The sequence below is a fragment of the Rattus norvegicus genome, chromosome 5 (genome assembly GCF_021556685.1).
Source record: "Rattus norvegicus strain SHRSP/BbbUtx chromosome 5, alternate assembly SHRSP_T2T, whole genome shotgun sequence".
NCBI lineage: Eukaryota > Metazoa > Chordata > Mammalia > Rodentia > Muridae > Rattus > Rattus norvegicus.
The window spans coordinates 150711250-150733858 of NC_141538.1; the positions used below are offsets into that span (position 1 = coordinate 150711250).

A 22609-nucleotide genomic window follows, 5' to 3' on the forward strand; every position below is an offset into this window, starting at 1 on the left:
TAATTCTTTCTGATAGTCCTGACTCCTCAGCTCTAGACAAAAAGCATAATGATGTGTTGAGGGGTGACCCCTCAGGTGGCCAACACCTCTTACTCCACCCTCACCCTGATCACAGGATGTCCATGAGTGGGGAAAAAACAGGAAGGCAGCCTTCCAAAGCCTCGTCAAACAAGTCCCACGGGGACCCTGGCTCCATGGCCTCATCGATATTATTCCACGTCAATTGGTTGCAGTTTCAAGGTAGCCTCTCACTACCCAGCTCAGGGACACTTCAGTCAGAAAACAACATTGCCATTTCTCAGCTCACAGTGCCAGACATGCCAAACGGATGGCAGAGTCTGCCACCTGAGCAATGGTAAACTTTGTTTTGTGGTCCCTAGGATCGAGTCTGGAACCTCACAAACATGAGGCAAACACGATCACTGAGTCCCAGTCTTGCCTCAGTCTCGTCCCAGTCGACTTCCAATGCCAGTGATTCCCAGTCTTGCAATCACTGGGTACAGGCAAAGGCAGGGCAGAGGCCATGAGGTCAAGTCCGTGACGCAATCACAGCTTCTGGCTTATACTAGGATGTGAACTCTGGCCTTCAGGAAATGGACAAACATCCCATTAACAAGGACTACAAAACAAACCCCAGCAAACTTTTATTTCTATTACTGTTCACAAGGGCCAAGATTTCTGCACTTTAACACTGGATGCTCTTTCCCGCCCACCCAGGGGACACTGTCAGTGTCATCGTGTCCCCTCTAGAACTTACCCCCATGCTGGGGCCCCTTCCCCTCTTGCCCACCTTCATTTCAGGCAGAGCTTTCAAGCCTGGAGGGGGTGGTACTAGTTGCTTCCCGTGCCTGCACGGGCGTGAAATGTGGCACACTGGCCAGGCTCCTGTTCTGCCTGGCCCAAGGAGGAACAGCAGTGGGGTGTCCTTGATTTTTTTCAGGCACCTCTGTACAGGTTGGAGAGGAGGCACCTATGCTGCTGCTGGAAGGGGAAGGGAAGTCAGAATTCACAGTCGTTTGCTATGCAAAGTGCTTGTCAGTCCATGGCTGCTTCTACCAAGTAATCCATTTAAATCCAGGAGAGGGGACAGATGGGACACTGGGATGGGGGTGGTGTCCCTTGGAAGGCAGCCAGCAGAGCCTGGTTGTGGAATAAGGGTCCCCAGAGGCCTTCAAGGTCTTGTGAGAAAATCAGTCTGCTGTTGATGGTTTGGCCAGAGAGCCCAGAGGAAAGCGTCAAACCTTGAGAAACTTAAGTCAACCCCTCAGTCTGCAACCGTGGGGTCCAAGAACTGTAGCCTTGTGGCCAAGAGAAAGAGAACCTTGGTATATGCTGGGTGGGCCCTGGGGCCAACTAAGAAAGGCTCTTTTTTCTTTTTCTTTTTTTTTTTTGGCAAGCACTCTAGGCAGAACCCAAGGGATGAGGAGAATGGGACGCCAGCCTCTGTGTGGCAATACAACCTAGAAGAACAGTGTCAACTCCCTCCTAGGCTTTGACTCTGGTTCCATGGTGAGGTCCTCAAGAGACCAGACCTCAGCCTCAAGACCCAAATGCAGAGTTCGTCAGCACCCATTCCTTACTCTTCAGACAGCAGAGAGACCACCGTGGGCTCCAACTCTCCAGAGACAGTGTGTTCTTTGGATGTGTTTGGCCGCTCTCCCAGGCCCCACACCACCAGGCATGGGAGAAAAGGGTGTAAGGGGAAAGGAGACAAAAGGACTGAACCAATATTCAGGTAACCAAGGAACAGGCTGCCCGACAGAACAGGCTTAGGGGGAACTGGGCACACAGGCCAGCTGTGAGTCCAACTTTCACATTGATGGGTGGAAGGCGGGTGTGTGTGTGTGTGTGTGTGTGTGTGTGTGTGTGTGTGTGTGTGTATGTGATGACACTTGTGAATGAGGAACTAGGGAAGGCAAGCTTTCTGGAGTGTTAGTCCCTGCTTTTCTCCCACATGGGCAGCCAGGGGCTTCCCAGTCCAGGAAGGCAGCATTTGTGCCTGGGGTCCAGCCTGCTGGCTCGTAAGCCGGACTTTAGCTCTGTAGACTTCCTCTGCTTTAAGGAGCAAGGAAAGAAAAGGGGGCGGAGCCTTTGGGTTTTCCTAATCTTCCAGCTCTAGGGACAGAGCCAAGACCCCCAAAGTCAGTGCAACGATCCTGTTCAGTCCAGTGAGGAAAAGGAAGGTGTGGCTTGCCTCGGGGGCTGTGCATGGCCACACGCATGCTCATCCCTGGCATTTGGTGGATGGACATGAGACGGAAAGGGTCCTGGATCTGTCTCCAGACACAGAAGTCCTTGCACGGAGGACAGTGGCCCAGGGTCAGCTGTTCCAGGTGCCATTCCTGTGTGCCAGGTAATCAGGTCATGTAGCGGGTGATGGCGCGGAGGGCATAGAGCAAAGCTGCTTGCATGCGGGCTTCGAGGAGCAGCAAGTTCACGTGAACCTGGGGAACGGAAAGAACAAGGCTTGCTGACAACTGGTCTCCCGGTCTACCCGTTCCCTGCCACTCACTTCACCCACGCCTCCCACCAAGATGCCCTGACCTCTGCTAAGACTCAGTGAAGTCTGGTGCAATGACTAATGCTTTACCCCACGGGTCTGAAAAAAGAGCTACCAGCTTAACTGGTGCTAGGGCAGGATCAAATGTTTCCATACATAGTCTCCTTGTGTCTTCCCAACTTTGAAATGCTGGCAGTGTCCCTTGCCATTATAAAGGGGAGACGCGGGGTTGGGGATTTGGCTCAGTGGTAGAGCGCTTACCTAGGAAGCGCAAGGTCCTGGGTTCAGTCCCCAGCCCCATAAAAAAAAAAAAAATAAAGGGGAGACGCTCAAAGGTAACTTGTCCTATGTGAGGATTTAGATCCATTCCTATGACTGGGGGTGGTGGTGGTGGCGGCACACGCCTTTAATCCCATCACCCAGGAGACAGAGGCAGGCAGATCTCGTGAGAGTTCATGGCCAGCCTGGCATAGAGAGTGAGTTCCAGGACAGTCGAGGCTACACAGAAAAAAGTCTCAAAAAAAAAAAAAAAAACCAAACAAATAAAAAAATCTGCATCTATGCCCACGTAGCCTGTGGAAGACAGGCACCTGACTGCCCAATTTAACTGAAGTCTGAAATTACACCATAGAATCGAATCTGAACAAAGATAACAGGCCAGGGTGTCACACCTCGTAGGACAGACCCACAGTGTGGCCCTCACCGGGTTCTAACCTCTGACTCTTCTCCAGCCCCTCCCACACCCACGCTGCCATCACCTTCTCTGAGTGGCGGAAGTGCCTCCAAAAGAGGTTGTACATTCTGCGGGTCGTCTTCTCCGGGTAGCAGGCAACCGTCTTGATATAGATCTTGAGGTTCCTTTCCAGGAGCTGGTTTACCTCTCCATAATCATAGTCATCATATCTGATGGACAGACAGACACGACAGCATTACTCAGAGTCTGCTCCCAGAAGCAGCCCGGCTCCCCTGCCCCCACCCCATAGAAGGAGGAACAGAGTGCCCAGAAGAAGGAGAAGGTAGGAAGCCGTGAGAGGCCTGGTTCCTCTTAGAAAAACAGCTGACATCACGGGTCATAGGTGACAAGGCTCGTAGAGGAACACTCCAAGTAACGCTGACAAGCATGCGCTACCGAGCTCTGACTGTCTCCAGTCACGGACCCGCAAAGGCAGATACTCCGGTGGTACACGATAAATGGAGTTCATCAGAAGCAAGCAAATTGGCAGTGTCGAGAAGCCACTCCCCTCTCCCTCCCTGGTCTCGTTCATGTGTGTGTATGGGAAAAAAGGCAGGAAGGAAACGCCTGGTAATAATAAAATTAGGCACTCTCCTGAAGAGTGTCGCTGGGTTTTACAGTTGTTTGGAGAGTCCTGTAGCCCAGCTCCTGAACTTGTTAAATAGCCACAGATGGCCGTGAACTCCTGATCTTCCTGTCTTGGCCTTTCCAGTGCTGAGATTGCAGGTGTACACAAAAATAAATCAATCAAAAGAAAGAAATAAAGAAAAGAAAAGACGGGGCTGGGGATTTAGCTCAGTGGTAGAGCGCTTACCTAGGAAGCAAGGCCCTGGGTTCGGTCCCCAGCTCCGAAAAAAAGAACCAAAAAAAAAAAAAAAAAAAAAGACAACAGGAAGAAAAAGCCAGGAGCCAGGTAATCAGCTCACACCCACAATCCCAGCACTAGAGACACTAAGACAGACTGCTAGGAGTTCAAGGTTCACCTGGGCTGTCATGAGACATCTCAAGAACAAACAAACAAACAATATAGTTGTCTCTATATCTCTTAGATAAGTCATGTTATTTTGGGCATTTAACTATAAGAACACCTGTTGTCCTCGGTTAGATTCTGTTCCACCGTGTGCGGGAGAGTGGTCAGTGCGGACAGTGTTTATAAGAGTAAAAACTGGGGGGTTGGGGATTTAGCTCAGTGGTAGAGCGCTTGCCTAGGAAGCGCAAGGCCCTGGGTTCGGTCCCCAGCTCCGGAAAAAAAACAAAGATCATAGTCAGCTCTTCCAGAGGTCCTGAGTTTAAGTACCACTACCACATAGGCTCACAATCACTTGTAATTGCATCTGATGCCCTCTTCTGCCATGAAGGCAGAGGTGCAAAGAAAGCACTCCTCACAGACATAAATAATAAATCTTTTAAAAAAGAACACTTGGCGATCATCCAGAGGACACAAGTTCAGTTTCCAGCACCCATGTCAGGTGGTTCCAGGTGCAGGGGATCTGATGCCCTCTTCTGGAAAGCTTAGGCACCCACACGTGCATGGCATGCACTCACACAGACACAGACACGTGGATAAAAATAAATGAAAGTGGGGTTGGGGGTTTAGCTCAGTGGTAGAGCGCTTGCCTAGCAAGCGCAAGGCCCTGGGTTCGGTCCCCAGCTCCGAAAAAAAAAAAAAAAAAAAAAAAGAGTAAAAACTGCTGAGGGTGGTGGTGGCCTATTATCTCAGCACCAGGGTGGTCAAAGAGGCAGAGGGGTCCCAGGGAGCTAACAGAGCCTCTGAGACTCCTTCTTGGCAGTGGGGAGAGGGGAGGAGGTAGGAAAGGGGGAAAAAGAACAAAAGGAAAACCAAATCAACTTCGAGAAGAACCCTCAATACTCAACAGTAAATAGCACATCACTCTAAAAAAGGCCTTCCTCAAAAACCAGTCAGCGGACAGGCGAGATGGCTCAATGGTTAAAGGAGCTTGCCGTCAAGACTGATGACCCAAGTTTGATCCCTGGGCTCCAAATGGTGGAGAGAACCAACTCCAGTAAGTTTCTTTCTGACCTCTACATATATGTTGTGCCACACACACACACACGTGTGTGTGTGTGTGTGTGTGTGTGTGTGCGTGCGCGCGCGCGCACAAACATACAAAGAAAATATATACATAATTGTTTTGAAATCAGGAAAAGACTTGACAAGATAAAATTTAGCTCACAACATTATTCTGTGTACATGACCACTGTCCACATGCCTGGCTCTCAGGTATAATTTTCACGAGTTGCATAATAGATTATGAATGGAAATATCCTTATTTAAAGTACTCTGCTGTGCATATCTGTGTTGTCCTTATTTACTGTGAGAAAAGATAACGCTATTGGAAATTTACACGTGACTCTGGGTATCGTGCACATACGTATGCACATGTTTCTGTATGTGCATAGGTGTGTGAATACACACACAAAAACATGAAATCATAAGCTGGAGTACGTCTTTGGTGGAGTAGGTCTGTAAGCCCAGCAGCTAAGAAGCTAAGGCAGGAGGATTGTCCCAAGTTCAAGGTTAGCCTGAACCATACATGTTCTAGGCTAGTTGAGGTGACATCCCAAGACATCAAAAACAAATAAGTGGGGCTGGGGATTTAGCTCAGTGGTAGAGCGCTTGCCTAGGAAGCGCAAGGCCCTGGGTTCGGTCCCCAGCTCTGAAAAAAAGAACCAAAAAAAAAAAAAAAAAAAAAAAAAAAAAGTAAAGTGACATAAAACAACACAAAATAAAATAAAACAAAGGGTGCTGCCCGTCTAGCACGCACAAGGTCGTGGGTTCAATCCTGAGTGCTGCATAAGCAAACAGAGCAAAGCCTAGTTATGCCTGGGAGAGTGTATTACAGAGCCTGCGCACTGAGCATTCTTACTAGCTTTAAACCTGCAAAGGCATAAACGTGGTGGCCTGAAATTTTATTAGAGCCAAGAAGACAACAAGAACTAAAAATGACAGTGAGCCCAGGGAAGACTTGGGGGACACACGCGACCTGAGCTTGGGGCGGGGCACGTACTCACCTGATACCAAAGACGCAGTGGATGTAGTTCCAGACGGCTCTGCGGAGCATGGAGGTGTCTACGCCACTGTGCATGGCGATGGTGTTATAGGTGAGGCTGTAGGCTACCTGAAACTTCTCATCCAGCAGCTGCCCTCCCTCGGGGTAGAGCCGCTGGATCAGCGAGTAGCCATGGTCTTCCCAGGTATAATCCTGAGGAATGGGGGAAGAGGTCTGTGAGCAAGACTTGGGAAGGCCGTGGCTGGCCAGAGATCTGTTGTCCTCTGCACGAGTAGGAGTCACACCTTAGCTTTGCCTCATATGCCTTCCCTCAACCACAGATCTCAACCTGGGCGATGACCTCCCATCCCACAAGAGGGACCTTTCGGGTCTCCACTGCCCTCACGAGTTTTTGAGGGGAGACAGTATCCTACTTAGGACCGCTTGAAGTACCTGCCCCCACGTCTGTATAACATCTGAAACAATGAACAACACCTGGGCACGAAAGGTTGGGGGGGCCTGAGTCCCTCGACGAGTGAAGTCTTCATATCCAAACGTGGGGTCCTCTACAAAGCATAGGATGTCTGGGTGTGGAGAGGGCTCCAGAATATCCGCTGAGGGCCACATCAGAAAGAGGGGACAGTGAGACTGGGCAGAACACAACAGGATCCCCACCATCAGGGAGTGGGGAGGGTGAGGGGGGGAATACAGCAGGGGCCACAGAGAGCCCCTCCCCACACTAAGTAGGAGGGTGTTAGCTAGAGCCGCTGGAAGGAGGCAAGCGTCAAACCAGCCCCCTAGCCCCCCGCAACAGTAATAGTGTCAGTTTTATAGAATGGCTCAATCTGGGGAAGAAACTTGGCCCATCTACCTCACCCAAGCCCTGAAGCGCTAACAGACCAGGATTCAAAGGCAAGTCTGAACACAAGGCCGGTGCTCAGAACCTCTTGAAAGGAGAAGGCAAAGCGTGTGGAGGCATCTGCTCCCATCAGAAGTGTAAAGAGAGAGGCAGCAGCCCCTAGCACTGGCGCCTGTGAGCCTGTACCTGAGGGGGTCACCAGCAGGCTTTCCGTCTTCTCCAGCTCAAAACGGTTCTCCATTTCCTCCTGGGAAGCCCCCTCATCCCGCAGGAGGCTCTCCTGAAGCTGCCTCATGCGTTCCATCAGAGCTTCTACGTCACGGGCGGCTTCAAAGCCCTGTAGGAAGGACCCAGTAATTACCATCTACTCCCTCATGGCCCTCTGGGAGACTCCACTCCGTTCCTCCACACCCCAGGCCACCACACTGGGCAGCTCACGTAGCTAGCCTGTGAATCTACACTCACAAAGCAGACCAGTGGCCTTGAACTCACAGAGCTCTGCCTGCCTCTGCCTCCCAGGTGCTGGGATTGTGGCAGTTCCTGTTTGGCTTTTGTGCTGTTGCCGAGTGACTGTAGGGCCACAAACAGGCTGGGGCGAGCACTGAGTTATAATCAAAGCCCAAATTTTGTATGGTCAACTGGGCAAAAAAAAAAAAAAAAAAAAAAAAATGTCAGGGGGCTGGGGATTTAGCTCAGTGGTAGAGTGCTTCCCTAGGAAGCACAAGGCCCTGGGTTCGGTCCCCAGCTCCGAAAAAAAGAACCAAAAAAAAGAACCAAAAAAAAAAAAAAAAAAAATGTCAGATACGCTGGCTCACAGGGACGGGAGAGTGAGGGTAATCATCTGAGTTTGAGGCTAGCCTGGGCCAGAGTTAATAGCCTGTCTCGAAATAACAAAGCAACCCCCAAAACATCCACAGACAACGACGAGAATCAGCTGCCGTGATGGCGCGTGCCTGTCAGAACCGCTTGTCTCCACAGTAAGTTCCGGTGCATCCCAGGCTTATTATTCCAACATTCTAACCAAAAAAACCCGGCTGACTCAATCAGAAGAGGCTGGACACTGAAGTTTGGTCAAGCACCTGTGGCTCACAACCCACTGTAGCTAAGTCTTTATCCCCAGGAAACAGATAAGGAAACTGAGTTTGAAAGCCGAGCAAGTTTGCTGGACTCTCTCACTATGGAGGGAGAGACAGGGAAGCGGGTGGTGGTTTCCACTCCTAGAGCAGAGGCCAAGTCGCTTTTCTCCTACACCAAGATGCAGGACCATGGCTTACCCCCGAGTTGTTCAATGGGTCTCTGCTTGGGGGGCTGCCTTGCTCACTGGGTGGCGAAGGTGCCTGTGAGGCAGGGCTGCCCTCAGCGTCTCCCTCAGGAAGTATCCCACAGCCAAACACAAAGGAGGCCAGACAGTGGCAGTGGGTAAGCAGGACCAGCGCTTGGATGAGCTCAGCCAGGGACCAGCTGTGCTCTCCAGTCTTCAGCAAGGCCTGCAAGGCAGGGAGAAATAAACAAACTCTCTTAGTGGCTGCCCCAGCCCGCCCCAGCCCGCCCCAGCCGGCAGGCTTCCTTCCTCAGGGTCCCCCACTCTCTGCCTATCGTACCTGAATATGCTCCTTGGTGATAAGCCATGGCCGATGTGCCAGTAATTTGTTGATCTCGCTGAGCTTGCGGAGCTTTTCAGGGGCGCGATGGAGGCCCAGCAGCCACTCGGGGTCACCGCCGGTCTGCAGGAACTCGGTCATGTGGGAACCCACCAGGTAAGAACACTGGTGGCGGGCAGCAGCCTGTGGGGAGGGGCGGGGTCAATGAGCCTGAGTTACCTTCCTTCCCTTCTGTGTCCCACTCTGGGAGACCCCCCACCACCACCTTGGCATCTAGGAGGCAGGAAAATCTATGTCCTAACTTCGGCTCTGCTACCAGCTTGTACCTCAGTTTCCCCATTTGCAAAGTATACACCTGAAGACGCCTTTCTTCAAAACCTGAAGTTCCCTGGGGTATAAAGCTAGACACTCCTCTACACCTAAAAAAAAAAAAAATCAGTGGAGCCGGGACAGACTCACCATGATGGCAATGTAGTGGCGCCAGGAGCTGGCCAGGGGCCCATCCGTGTGCAGCAGCAGGTAGTGGAGGCGCCAGAAGCTGCTAAGGTAGTCGGGGTGTAGGCCCATCACCACCGCCAGGTTGTCCACCCGCCCTGAAGACATCAGAGCCTCGAGCCCCAGGTGCTGCTCCAGGCTCTCAGCTCCTTCCCGAAGGATCTGCCAGGCAGAGAAGCGCATGGGTTCCCTCCTGCCCCCATATGGACCAACCTCTTCTTTGTTTATATATATATGGTTATATCACAGATATAATAGGAGACTGAATGCTACCAACCACACCAGAAAGAAACTGATTAAGTAAACGCTACTGGGCAGTTTATGTCTACTACACTAGCGCTCCCCAAGTACGTCACATCACACTTCATGTAATACCTCATAGTAACTCAATTCTCAAGACAGCTAGAGAAGTACAGGTCAAGTTTCCCTATATTTATTTTGTAATGAAACAACTTTTTTTTCAATGCTGAGGATCAAACCTAGGGCCTCCGAGCTAGACAGATACACTACTTATCCTGCCTCTGACCTTTTTCCTTATTTTATGTTCCTCTTTTTCTCTTCCTTTGAGACAAGACTTCTCTGTGTAGCCCTGGCTGGCCTGGAACTCTGTACACCAGGCTGGCCTCAAACTCACAGAGATCCACCTGGTTCTGCCTCCTGAGTGCTGGGACCAAAGGCGGGCACCACCACCACCACTGCTGGCTTTCTTCTCTCTTTTATTTCTGAAGACTTAGGCAAAGAAGCTAAGACTGGTTGCTGGGACCGGGGAGAGTGTGGCTCTGTGGGAAAATGAGCGCTTAGCCTGCATGAGGCCCTGAGCTCCATCCTTGGCGATAAGAACTGAGTGCATAGTTTCTCTTGTCTTCGTAGAATTTCTATTCTACCATGGCAAATGCAGACAGCACGGAGGTAAGAGGAAGTGCAGAAGAGTTCAAGTGTCCTCACTGTCTTTTCATGTAGAGCCTTTTAACCTTATTGACTTTTTTTTTTTTTAAATACAGGATCCCATACAGTTCGGGCTGGCCTCACACATCTAACCTCTCTTGCCTCTGCCTCCCAAGGGGTTGGATGGTAGGCCCCCTCCACCATGACCAGCTTATTGGAGCTAAGGGTTTAGCCCAGGGCTGTGTAGATGGTAGGTAAGCACTCCGGCGTCTGCAGCGTGATACAGCCCTCTTCCCACTTTTCTTCCTCTTCCTCTTATTTACTTAGTTATTTTACTTATTTGTCTGTCTCTTTGTTGTGGATCTGGGTACCAAACCCAGGGCCTTGTGCATGGGAAACAAGTGTGCTGTCACTGAGCTTCACCCCCAGCCCTGATTCATTCATCTAACAGATAGCTACCCTACCCAATTATGAATCTCCTTGAGTGTCCGAACTTGTCCTGTGAGGTGAGTACTATTATTTTCCTCCATTAATAGATGAAAAAAAACCAGGTCTGCTTGAAACCACAGATCTGATAAATGACAGAAACAGGATTCTAATCTAGATGAACTCCAAGGCCTCTTGTTTCTTTCCTTTCTTTTTTTAAAATAAAAGACAAATTATTTATAAGCAGAAAAAAATAAAATGCAAGAACACCGCGAGAGGTCAAAACTGCTGGGATACGTGCTGAAACCCCAGTGGGTTTGTCCCTCTTACATTACAAAGGAGATAAGCTCTGGTTTGGGAGCCTCCGAGTTTGGCCATGTCACGCTATCATTTCATCTGTCTGAACCCATTCCTTGGCAGAAAATGAGGTTGAGAACAGCCCGACTTCAAGAGCTTTTTAAAGAAATTAAATAAGGGGGGTTGGGGATTTAGCTCAGTGGTAGAGCGCTTGCCTAGCAAGCGCAAGGCCCTGGGTTCGGTCCCCAGCTCCAAAAGAAAGAACAAAAAAAAAAAAAAAAAAAAAAAAAAAAGAACCAAAAGAAATTAAATAAGTCAGGAGCGGGGAAAGAAAAGATCCTCGACTTTCTGTCTCCATGTCCTTCCCTCCTGGAGACTGAAGACCCTTAACCTTAACACCCCCAATTCAAACTCACCTCCTCCACTGGGATGAAGGCGCTGGGCCCTCGAGGGCCTCGCCGCGCCTGGCCCTCCCGATGCTCCTGTGGGAAAACACATGGTGGTTATTTGGCAGAAGGGAGGACAAGGGAGGGCGGAGAGGACTTTCTGCGAGCTCTCTAGTCCCCCCTTTCTCCACCCCTAAATGACACTGAGTTTCTAAACTGTCTTCTTGGTATAGCCCGAATGGAGGAGCAGGGGGAACACTTAGACCCATTTGATGCATAGCAAACAGGCAAGAGGAAAGAAAGCTCATCAAGGCTCAGGAACTCAGCCAGGACCCAGAAATCCAGCATGGCTGGGTGGGAGGGGCCGAGGAAGGAAATGACAGCTTTCTGCTGCCTGTCCCCAGAAGGCCAGTGTCATTGTGGTCCCAGAGGACTGGTATAATAGAAAGAATTCTTTATAGAGGGCAAAGACATGGCTCGGTGGGTAAGCGTGAAGACCTAAATTCAATCCCTGGGCACCCACGTGCTAGAAAGAGACCAGACTCCTACAAGTTGTCCTTTGACCTCTAACACACAAGCTGTGATTTATGAACACACACATTTTTAAAAACAAGTGATTAGGACAGAAGTGGTGACGCATACCTTTGGTCCTAGCACCCAGGAGGCAGAGGCAGGTGTATCTCTGTGAGTTCAAGGCCCCTGGTCTACAGAGTGAGTTCTAGGACAGTCAGGGGCTTGCAGTGAGACACTCTCTGGGGCTGAGGGGAAGACTCTTTTCCAATAAGAACCCTTTACATTCTAAAGCCAGTTTCCACCTTCCATACCCATGAAGCTTCAACTCCTCTCAAATGACCATTTCTCTCTCTCTCTCTCTCTCTCTCTCTCTCTCTCTCTCTCTCTCTCTCTCTCTCTCTCTCTCTTCTTCCATGCTGAGGATGGACCTAGGCAGCAGCATGCCTGGCATGCTGGGCACATTCTCACCTTGAGCTGCACTCCTCAAGGCCTTGCAAACAGTCATTTGTTTACCCTTCTCTCCACAGCTTCTAGGCTCTCTCCACTCTTGGGCCTCACCAACTATTTCTGCCCGCACTGCCTGCCTTCTGCTAACCCAGTATCCACCCTGTAACCGATTTTCACAAGTATGAAACTGATCCTTAAAACCCACCCTCCCTTACCAAAGCCTTCCAGATAAATGACTGGCTAAGCCCCACCCCTTCTGGGACATGATAGCTCTCCTAGGTCTACGGCCAGGCCTTCCTTCTTACGTGACCCCGTAATTCCGGGTGTTTTTTGCTTCCACAAACACTGCCCACTGAGGGCCTCTTTTAAGTTGCTTTGTTCCCACACTGAGTTTTGTGGAGAGCAGGGCCGGGTCATTCTGTGAATAAAAACAGAAAGCAGAGTGGCGTGGAGGTGTGTGTGTGGGACTCCAAGGAGGATGTGCAGGCTGGGGGTGGCAGCTACTCTGACTTCAGCTTCTTTGAGCTGGAGCTGTGTGCTCAACGAAGATACTTCCCCTGCTCCTGGATACGAGGTGTGGGAGAGCAGTCTATTCATTCACCTAATTTCTGAATGTTGGCGTGGGGCTCTCCATACCACAAGCCTGGACACAACTGATCTAAATAACAGTTTTGCCTTCACTACAAAAGGCCGTCCCCTGAGCCCTTTCTCCTGGGAAAGATCCAGACTTAGGACCTCAGATGTGTAAGGACTCCACACTATACCTGAGATCCTGTCTGCCTGTCTGTCTGTCTGTCCACCTATCATCTATGCTTTTCAAGATAGGGTTACTCTGTGTAGTCTTGCCTGTCCCTCTGTAGACCAGGCTGGCCTTGTAGAGCACTGCCTCTGTCCCTGAGTGCTCCACCACCATCTGGCTACTCTTTTTTTTTTTTAAATGTGGCCAAAACTGTGCCATCACTGTCACCCTAAAGGGTTCTGTGGCAGTGGTGGCCCACACCTTTAATTCCAGCACTTAGGAGGCCGAGACAGACAGATTACTGAGTTCAAGGCCAGCCTGGTCTACAGAATGAGTTCCAGGACAGACGGGGCTACACAGAGAAATATTATCTCAAAAATCAAAAATATAAATAAAAATAAAAACAACAAAAAATAGGCCCCCAAGGGAAGTGACTTCTGGGGGCCTTCAAGATAACTAGAGAAAAAAAAAAAAAAAAAGGAGCCTAGAGGCCTAGGTGTGCACACTGGAGGCCTAAGTGTGCACACTAGAGGCCTAGGTGTACAATACTAGTTTTGATGCTAATTCACTGTGTGGTTCAGGAAAGTTACTTAGGCTTTCTGGGTTCTGATTCCAGAGGGCAGAAGGAATAGGCTGGTTCCTTTCAACCACTACTTTTTCTTCTTTCCCCCCTTCTCCCTCTCCTTCTTCCCTGGGCCTCCCCCCACCCCACCCCCCTCTGATACAGGGTCTTTTTATGTAGCCCTGGCTGTCCAGGAGAACTCACTCTATAGACCAGGCTGGCCTTGAACTCAGAAATTCCCCCTGCCTCTGCCTCCTGAGTAGGCATGCTCACCAGCCACTCAAGCACTCCCTTTACAGCTCCCCCTCCTCCCTCACTTGAGAAAAAGCCCAACAGCTCTGTCTGGGAGATAAGAACTGCTGACTCCACAGACTGGCCTCCCTCTCTCCAGAGGACCTGAGGGCAGATAGAAAAAGCATGGTGGAGCCAGGCCAGACACCTGTAATACCATAACTAGGGAGAGGCTGAGGCAAGAGGAGTTTGAGACCAGCCTGGCTACACAGAGAGATGTTGCCTCAAAACAAATAAAACCATTGGAGAGGGAGGGGTTGAATATGCAAATATCAAAATTCGAAGAAAAAAAAATTAAAATTAAAAAGAGAAAAAGAAACCACAGCAGCTCAAGCAGAGAACTAAGGGCCCTTAGCTGTGTGATGTGTGGGGGAAGGGACGGGGAACCGCCCTGGGATCCTCTGAGCCTGGAGCCAGCAAAGAAAGAAAATGATACCCCTAGGTTCTAACCCATCGGTATTTCCCAGCAAAATAAATAAAATAATAATGTAGTTTACAATTAAAGATAGGAACTTGGGGTTGGGGATTTAGCTCAGTGGTAGAGCGCTTGCCTAGGAAGCGCAAGGCCCTGGGTTCGGTCCCCAGCTCCAAAAAAAGAACCAAAAAAAAAAAAAAAAAGATAGGAGCTTGGAGGGCTGGGGCTGTAGCTCTTTTGCAGAGTGTTGCCATAGAGGATACTGAAATCTTAGCTCAAGTAGTCACGCATAGCCTGTACAAGACTTAGCACACGCATGCGCGCGCGCGCACACACACACACACACACACACACACACACACACACACATTTTTGATAGTGCCACCAGTCAGCTCTTCAAGCCTCAGTTTGCTCCTGGAATAAGGGAATTTTCATGAGGATTTAACAGGACTATGCCACAGTTTACCTCAGAACCTCTACTAGGGAGAACACTTAATAAAAGTCCCCTGTCATTAACTTCGTTGTTTTGTTTTGTTTTTTTTTTTCCTTTCTTTTTTTCAGAGCTGGTAGGTTGTTATTTTAAACAAGAGCTCCTCTGCCCTAGTGGTCCATTAGCATCCTTTTGTGAAGCATTTTTTTTTTAAAATCACTGTAACCAAAGTCCCACCTCCAGCAATCCACACAGAGAGGAAGTGGGGGTGGGGCGGGGAGGGCGACGTTGGTACCATTTATTTACAGCTCACTCAGGTACAGAGCCCAGAGCTGAGTGCTTCCCAGGTAGAAGCAGAATCTGTTCATCTGACGATTTTTTTCCTGATGTATTACAGGCAGCGTGAATACAACAGCGCAAAGGCAACGTCCCAGCCAGCCTTCATATGATTTTAGGTATCGGGGAGCAAGCGGACAAATGATGAACAGACTTTCCAGTCAAGAGAGGGAGAGACGGAACTAAGTAATGGAGCTGGGAGAGTGTATGGTATTTTAGTTTAAGAGGACAGGAAAAACTACTGGAGAGGTAGGTGACCTTTGAGTTGGTTGAGAAGGCAGTGGAGGAGCCTGTGAAAATAGAAGGGACACTAGAGCGTTCTGGATCTGAGTCTAGGGACTGAAATTCATGGCCTTGATATCCCGAATGCTCCCCTATCCTTCTGGGCAAGTCCATGGGGAGCTGGAGGAACTGGGCCTCACTGGCAAGAGGAGACATCAATAAGCCAGCCCTCCTCCCATTCCCTGGGATAGACAAGCAACGATAATGTTGAGTTATTATATGAGTAGGTATTCCCTTGTTCCACTGGCGTATGCTCTGATGTCTATGATCTAGACTAGGCGGTAGAAGCCACAACTAAGGCTCCACAGTCAAGAAATAAGGTTCTGAGGGCTCCACGTCACTTCTGGTTACTCAGCTAGAAAGGAAGTAAGACAGATGAATACAGTCCAGGTTCCTTCAAACATGGAAGCCATTCCTCATTCTCAACAACCAAGGCTTCTTCTGAACCTGCAACCAGGGTTTGCCAAGGTGAGAAGTCTCACCTCTGCTCACAACCTTAGGAATTCAGAAAGCCCTTCACAGCACCTTCCTCAGGAACTCAGGCCTTGAGGGCGCACACTGGGTCTAGTTTCCAGTCCTTATTCCTATGTCTAATACACTAGGACCAACAGAACTTTAGGGACTGGAGTGATGGTTTAGTGCCAAGGACCATTTGCTGCTCTTACAGAGGACCCAAGTTCAGTTCCCAGCACCCATGTGGCTCACTCCAGCTCCAGAGGATGGATCCAACTTCTTCTGGCCTCCGTGGGCACCTGCACACACGCTCACACACAATTAAAAACAAACAAATTAAAAAATAAGAGTACAGGGTTGGGGATTTAGCTCAGTGGTAGAGCGCTTGCCTAGAAAGCACAAGGCCCTGGGTTCAGTCCTCAGCTCCAGGGGGGAAAAAAAAAAGAGTACAAATATAGGGCTGGAGAGATGGCTCAGTGGTTAAGAGGTGGCTCACAACCATCTGTAAATGAGATCTGATGCTCTCTTCTGGTGTGTCTGAAGACAGCTACAGTGTACTTACATAGAATAAATAAATCTTTTTTTAAAAAAGTACAAATATAATTTTCTATATATGGGGGACATTTGGTATCTGCACTGTCTAATACACATGGTGGTCCAGAGCCATTCTTCACCCTAAGTGGTTTAAAATATATCTACAGCAAGGAAAGTTGACTTTTGGCTTAACTAAACTTGAATTTCTGTTAACTAGTTAGTTTTCTAAGATGAAGTATCATTATATAGCCCAGTCAGCATTGAAACTTTCAATCTACCTCTGCCTCGGTACCACTCTGGTTCTAAATTTTCTTTTGTTGTTTTTAAGACAAGGTCTCCATTTGTAGCACAGGCCAACTGTGGAACTCACCTCCCACCCCCCAACCTTGACAGAACTCCTAATTTAGTCTCCTCCACGCTGACTACTGATGTGTTCTATCAAGGCCTGGAGTTACCAGCTCTAAATTCTGTCAGGTGTGACTAGGGGGTGGTCGCCATGTTGAAGAGCACAGGTTCTGCACACATGATGACGGCATGATTCCAACAGAGGAGACAAAGACAGGGAAACCCTGACTGGGCAAGTCACCTGCTCATGTCAAGTAAAAGAAAGCAGCAGCAATGGCTGGTCCCCATTTCCAACATTTGGCACCAGCAACAATAAAGTCAGACAGTCCTCTGGGAGGGCTTTCTAGGTCTTTAGCACATCGGAAAGGGACTAATGAATGAATGGCCTTGAAGCCTAGTGCCTGGCAACTCATTCAGATGCTTTCTAGACTAACTTTCCTGTTAAATCCTATTTACATCCTATTCACATCTGTTTGATGGTTATAGGGAACCAATGAAATGTTTGAAAATTAAGCACTGACTAACAAGTAATTTGAACTCAAACTGAGTTCTTTCCACTCCACTATAAGAGTTTCTGGAAATGGCACCAGACCTAGAGGCTTAAACCCAGCATGGATGGACTTCCCAGAGTGCTGTTCACCAGCCGCACTGGTCCCTCGGAGTAGCCCAGTCTGTGCTCTTGTTCTCTGGAGTCTGCCTGTTCCCGGACTCACCTATGGACACCTGCTAAGTCACACTGCCAGGTGCAGGGCCTGCCCTACCTGTCAGCTGGATCCAGACAAGAGTCTGGATTTACACCTGAGGAGAGGACAAACAAGCAAGTCTCAGACTTCCAGCCAGCCTTGAGGGGGCAGGAAGTGGCAGCCAGCTGCCCCCCCCCCAAATTCTTTACATATTTGATCTCATAGGCACCCAGGCACCTTAATTCCTCTCAACTACCCTGAGAAAGACAGAACTTCTTGTTCCCCATTTAAAGACAAGTGAGTGACCAAAGCTCAGAGTGGTCCCCTTCTGGCCTGGCACAGGTCATATGGGGTTTCAAAGCCTCAACGGCTGACAAGGGCAGTTAACCACTTCGTTGTAAAGAACAGCGAGCTCCATAGGGTGTTACTAACTAGTCCCAGAAACAGAGGTAGGCAGAAAGAAAGGCCTAGCTTATGGAACTAGCTTACAACGAAGAAGGCACTAGAAGTGGTATTCAAAGGGACTCATCTGGTGGAGAAAGAAAAGCTTTTCTGAGGAAGTGACATTTGAGGAAGTTATTCTAGAACCCAACATAGCTTGAAAACATACTGCCCAAGACAAGAGCTAGACTCTTGGAACTTTCTGGAGCCAGGAATATCTGAAGGCCTTCACTGTCTGAAATAAGGTCTGAAACAGTTGTGAGGACTACTCATCTGGCCCTCAAGCCTTGAGGGCTAGAGTCTGCAAGATGGATACCCTATCCTCTCAGGATCCTACTTAAAGCAGACACCTTCAAGGTCATCTTCTCTTGAGGGAGTAGAAGATGTAGAAATGTTGCAAACATTATCCGCTTCCCCCAATACTGCAATGTGACTTTCTTAAGTCCAGTGTGTCGGAGGAAACCTGTAATCCCAACACTCAGGAGACTGAGGCAGGAAGGTAGTCATAAGGTCAAGGCCAGACTTAACTACAGAGTGAGACCGGGTCTCAAAGGGGATGGGGCTTCCTCTAAGGACTCTACCCAAGATCTACCCAGGATCCTACCCAGACCACCAAAGATTTTCTTCCCTTCAGGCAAGGTGGTGAGAGAGCTGTGCCAGGCTCTCCTCCTCCCACAGTAGAGAATAGACTCAGGAAGTCCCTTGAGAGGCACTGGGGGTGGGGAGAGATGCTGGCTAAGCCAGTCTTCCAGAAGCTAGCATTTTTAAATACAAGGACAGTTCTCTACAATAAATATGTCCCAGGCACTCTGCTTCAAGCATTTGCTTGTATTTTAATTTGTCCAACAATCTCTCAGAAATACTATCAAAATACCCTGTAAGAGACTGCAATCAAAAGAGATGGCTTGGCTGAGATAAGCCAGTGAGAAAGTGCAGAGTAGTAGGACTGGAATCCGGCCCTCACCTACCTCAGTGCCCCAGTGCTCTAACAAAAACAACATTGTTCACAAGGCAGACAAAAGTTATCAGCAAAGAGGCAGAAGCCAGGCCTCCTTTCTGCATACAGATTCTTAAACCATATGAAGAAGCAGCAGACCGACAGCTGGATGGAGAACCCTCCAGAAATAACATTTCCTCACTCTACCCATTCCCAGCCGCGGCAATAGACCTTCCACACTGCTCTCAGCTTAGAACCTCAACAGGGAACAGCATCTTCGGCAGTACCAAGCATTCTCCAAAGATCCTAGTCACACACAGGCCAAAAAATGAGGAGCTAGGTGAAAAGAAGCCTCTCTTAGCCCCTTTCGGGCCTCAGTTTTCTCATTCTGTAAAATGGGGCAAAAGTACCGTTTGTATTTGCTGTCTTTTTCAGACAAGACCTATATCCTGGCTTCTAGAAGGTGCTCCATAAATGATAGACTATGTCCACTGTCGAAGCTGCTGGGAGGAAGACGGGGGGCTTTATACTAGCATGATACCTTGCCTCCCTGCAAAGTCGCTCTACGCTCTGAGGAGACAGCGAAACAAACTTTGAGGACCCCCAGAACAATTTAATAGGGAGCAGCCTGTAGGGACCAAGGGTTATCCGCTTTCTCCCCCAGCTCTCTCTGGCTGCTGCGCCGAGGATCAGGCGGCCAGCCAGCCCCATAAAGTACTCGGACCAGTTTCCAGATCGGGGGTGCAGGTGAGGACTGGAGAAGGGGATCGACCTTCGCTGGCCAGTCCCAGGGGTTTTATTCCCTTCGCTGTGCGACAGGGCCAGAAACCGATCCTAGAAAGAGCTCCCTGCCCGCCTGCCCCCACCGAGAGGAAGGGAATCGGCGGAAGGGGGCGGGGAGGAGGAGTGGTCGGGTCTCTCCGGCCGGGATTTGCCTGGACTTGAAGACGCTTGCTCTACCAGAGCACAAACCCAAAGAGCCACGAGAAGGCGTCCCCTCTCATTGGCCAGGAGTCCAAAGGAGCCAAGGAGGGCTCCGCAGCCCCCTCCCTCCTAGGGAGGTGGGGGGGGGGGGAGAGCGAGGGCAGTGGGAGGGGAAGGGAGGGAGAGCGGAGGCTGCAGTTGATGCAACCCTAGCCCTAGCTTACGTGCTCTCAGACCCTTGAGCCCGGGGGGCGCACCAGACTTAGCCCGGGTCAACCCGAAGCACGTCTGTGGCTGGAAGAGAGCGGCTTCGCCCGGTTGTTGCTTACCTCTCGGGTCCGGGGGCCGGCCACACCGCCCCTGGTGAACGGCAGGTAGCCCTTGATCTCCCCATGGCACTCGGAGTCGGCTACGATCATGGTGTGCGCCAGGACCCGGCCGCGGCTCGTCAGCGCCCCGGGCACCCGTGGGGGTCTGAGGCGGGCGCGCAAAGGAGGCCCGGACTAGGGGTCGCCGGGGAAGCTCGAGATCCCCGGGGTATCTCTCCGAACGAGGAGAACTGGCGATACCGCGCTGGACACTCCTTCCAGCCCAGCTTGGAGAACTGTGGCCGGCCTTGGAGGCCTGAGATTGGCCGCGGCGCAGAGGTTTTCACGGCCCGGAGTGCCTCGGAAGTCCGCAGTGGCCAGCGCTGCTCGCGAAGCCGGCGCTCCTCACCATCCCCACCACTGAACTGCCAGCGCTCGCCCGGCTCTGTCAGCCCGCTGCGGTCCCAGGGGGAGGGCGGGGACACAAAAGTCCCACGGAGCAGCCAATCAGATGCCTGTTTCCCGGGGAGGCGGAGCCGACACCTCCCTCCCGAGCCAACCGTCCCTCCAATCAGCTTCGACAGGACCTGGGAACTCTGGGAGCTGTAGTTGGCCTCGCACAGATGCTGCAAACTTTTGCAAGCCGGGGTTACTTAGTCAGATCTCTGGCAATACCAGATGAGAGTGACAGCCCAGGGAGTCATTAGGACTGCGTGATGAAACGGGACTTCACGGGGCTGGGCCAGACAGCCAGGTGTGAAATCCCTTCTGAGTAAGTTCTTCAGTTTTCCAGTTCCTGGAGGGACTGGTTAGGGCTGCAGAGAGTTCCACATCCAGTTGTTCTAATTATAGACCAAAACCCGCATATTTGAAGGCCAAGAGCCACCACCCTGTCCCCTCAGGCCTCGAGAGATCTGCACCCTCAGAAACACTAGGCTAAGGAAATCACCTTATTTGTGGAGTCTCTGGAAAGGCCCTCATTGAAATACCCTTGGTAATCTCAAATTTAATCGCAATCCTCGTTGCTACAATTTCCCCTCTTCTGTTCTGCCTTGGGTGCCTTCGCTGCAGTCTTCCACCCTCCTGCGGCTCCTGGAAACTTTGTAACTTAGGTGTTTGGCTTGGTCTATTTCTCTCTTCTCCCTCTGGCCACTCCTTTCTGACTCCTCTTTTTCCATCCACTCCCTAAACGTGGGTGCTCTTCTAGTTTCTGTTTTTATCCTTCTTTTCTTTTTCTAGACATGCACCCTCATGACTTCTCAGTTCTCACCTCTTCCATTCAGCCCCTCAGCTCATCTAAACCTGATTCACCCATCCCCTTCTAGCAATCTCCTTCACTCCCCCCCCTCCCCCCCAGCTGGGGACCGAACCCAGGGCCTTGCACCTGCTAGGCAAGCGCTCTACCACTGAGCTAAATCCCCAACCCTTCACTGTTTTTCTTGAGGCCTCTTCTTTTAAGTTTCTCTTTATTCTAGTCAAGGAGTCCTGAACTGGGCTGGAGCCGACTAATCTTCTCAGTTCCTGCCTGAAATAGTCTTGAGTTTAGGCTTATGATACCAAAAGATGATCTTCTGACTTGGTCTAATGCCTTCCAAAGGGAAGGGAGTTCACCCACACTCTCCTGAGCTCCCTAAAGTCTTGGGCTGGGCCTTTCTCTCTGGATTTTAATACTTTCCATGATGTGCCTTGTGTGGTTGTTTGCTGTATATTTGTCTTATCTGAAAGTTTTTTTACTACAAATTTGTTGACCGCAGTGTCTACATTTAGGCTTTTTTTTTTTTTTCTTTTTTCTACTTTATGCCATCTGGCACAGTTTGCTTCTAGTAATATACCCTTGGTCACTGACTGTCTCTTTGGGTTAATTCTCTACTAAACAGTTCTATATCAGATACAGCTTTCTCCTTAAACAACATAGACTCTCAGTCTAGTGGTGGTGCACAACTTTAATCCCAATACCCAGAAAGCAGAGGCAGGTGGAGTCCTGAGTTCGAGGCCTGACTGGTCTATAAAGCGAGTGCCAGGATAGCCAGGCCTACACAGAGAAACCCTGTCTCAAAAACCAAAACAAACAAACAAACATACAAAGGCATACACTCTGTGGGATGAAGAATATTACAGTGTCCACTTAGGACCCAAAGGCCTTGGGTTCTATTCCCAAAGACACACACGCACACACACACACACACACACACACACACACACACCAACAGAAATAACTATAATGTCAGTAGCCAGGGTAAAAACTTTTTTCAGTAGTATTTTATCAGCTACCGGATAAAGTTAAACCTCTAGGTGGCTCCTCAAGGCCTGCCAAGATAGGTTTCAAGCTACGTCTTCAGTCTTATCTGTCACACCCATGATCCTTCAACTTTTCGATACTCCTCTGCGAGTTCTACTCCTTGAAGCGACAGGGAGCATTTAGAGCCTTCATCCTGTTGGTGGCCAAAAGGAAGCCTTCGCGATGCCGCTTACTCCCAAAGCTGCCTCCGTCATCCCTGCTGAAAGTCATCTTGCCTCTGTTCCTTAACACCTTTAACCTCCTCCCGGCCCTGTGTAGCTTTGTTGCTGTGTTTACAGCTCTCACCCCTTCCTTCCAGTTAACGGACTTTAATACCAGCCACTGGCACGAGGTGAACACACTCCGGTAAAACCGACTGTCCATGGCACAGCATCTTCTGACTGCATGAGGCTGGGGGAAACGTCAGTTAAAGCAGTAAGGACGTCTATCTCTGGATCGCTCCCTCATTGGCTTGGGGTATTAGACTTTTGTTTTCAG

The 22609-nt window shown here is 49.9% G+C and overlaps 2 protein-coding genes across 2 annotated transcripts; one reads left to right on the top strand and one right to left on the bottom strand.

Moving 5' to 3' along the window:
* Positions 1-1379: 1379 nt before the first annotated feature.
* On the bottom strand, positions 1380-20244 carry Sesn2 (sestrin 2). Its single transcript, NM_001109358.2, is given in 10 exon segments — positions 1380-2444; positions 3259-3403; positions 6267-6457; positions 6740-6858; positions 7290-7440; positions 8378-8590; positions 8705-8887; positions 9164-9361; positions 11224-11289; positions 19855-20244. Coding segments are annotated over 10 exon segments (1443 nt in total). The 5' UTR covers positions 19945-20244; the 3' UTR covers positions 1380-2357.
* Positions 19707-22588, top strand: LOC148006081 (uncharacterized). Its single transcript, XM_087551666.1, has 2 exons — positions 19707-20605; positions 22431-22588. The coding sequence occupies exon 1, from the start codon at positions 19918-19920 to the stop codon at positions 20440-20442; it is 525 nt and encodes a 174-aa protein (XP_087407792.1). The 5' UTR covers positions 19707-19917; the 3' UTR covers positions 20443-20605; positions 22431-22588.
* Positions 22589-22609: the final 21 nt, after the last annotated feature.

Excerpts from the sequence above, each read along its gene's own strand:
- LOC148006081 (XM_087551666.1), top strand. The coding sequence starts at position 19,918 with ATGGCACTCGGAGTCGGCTACGATCATGGTGTGCGCCAGGACCCGGCC.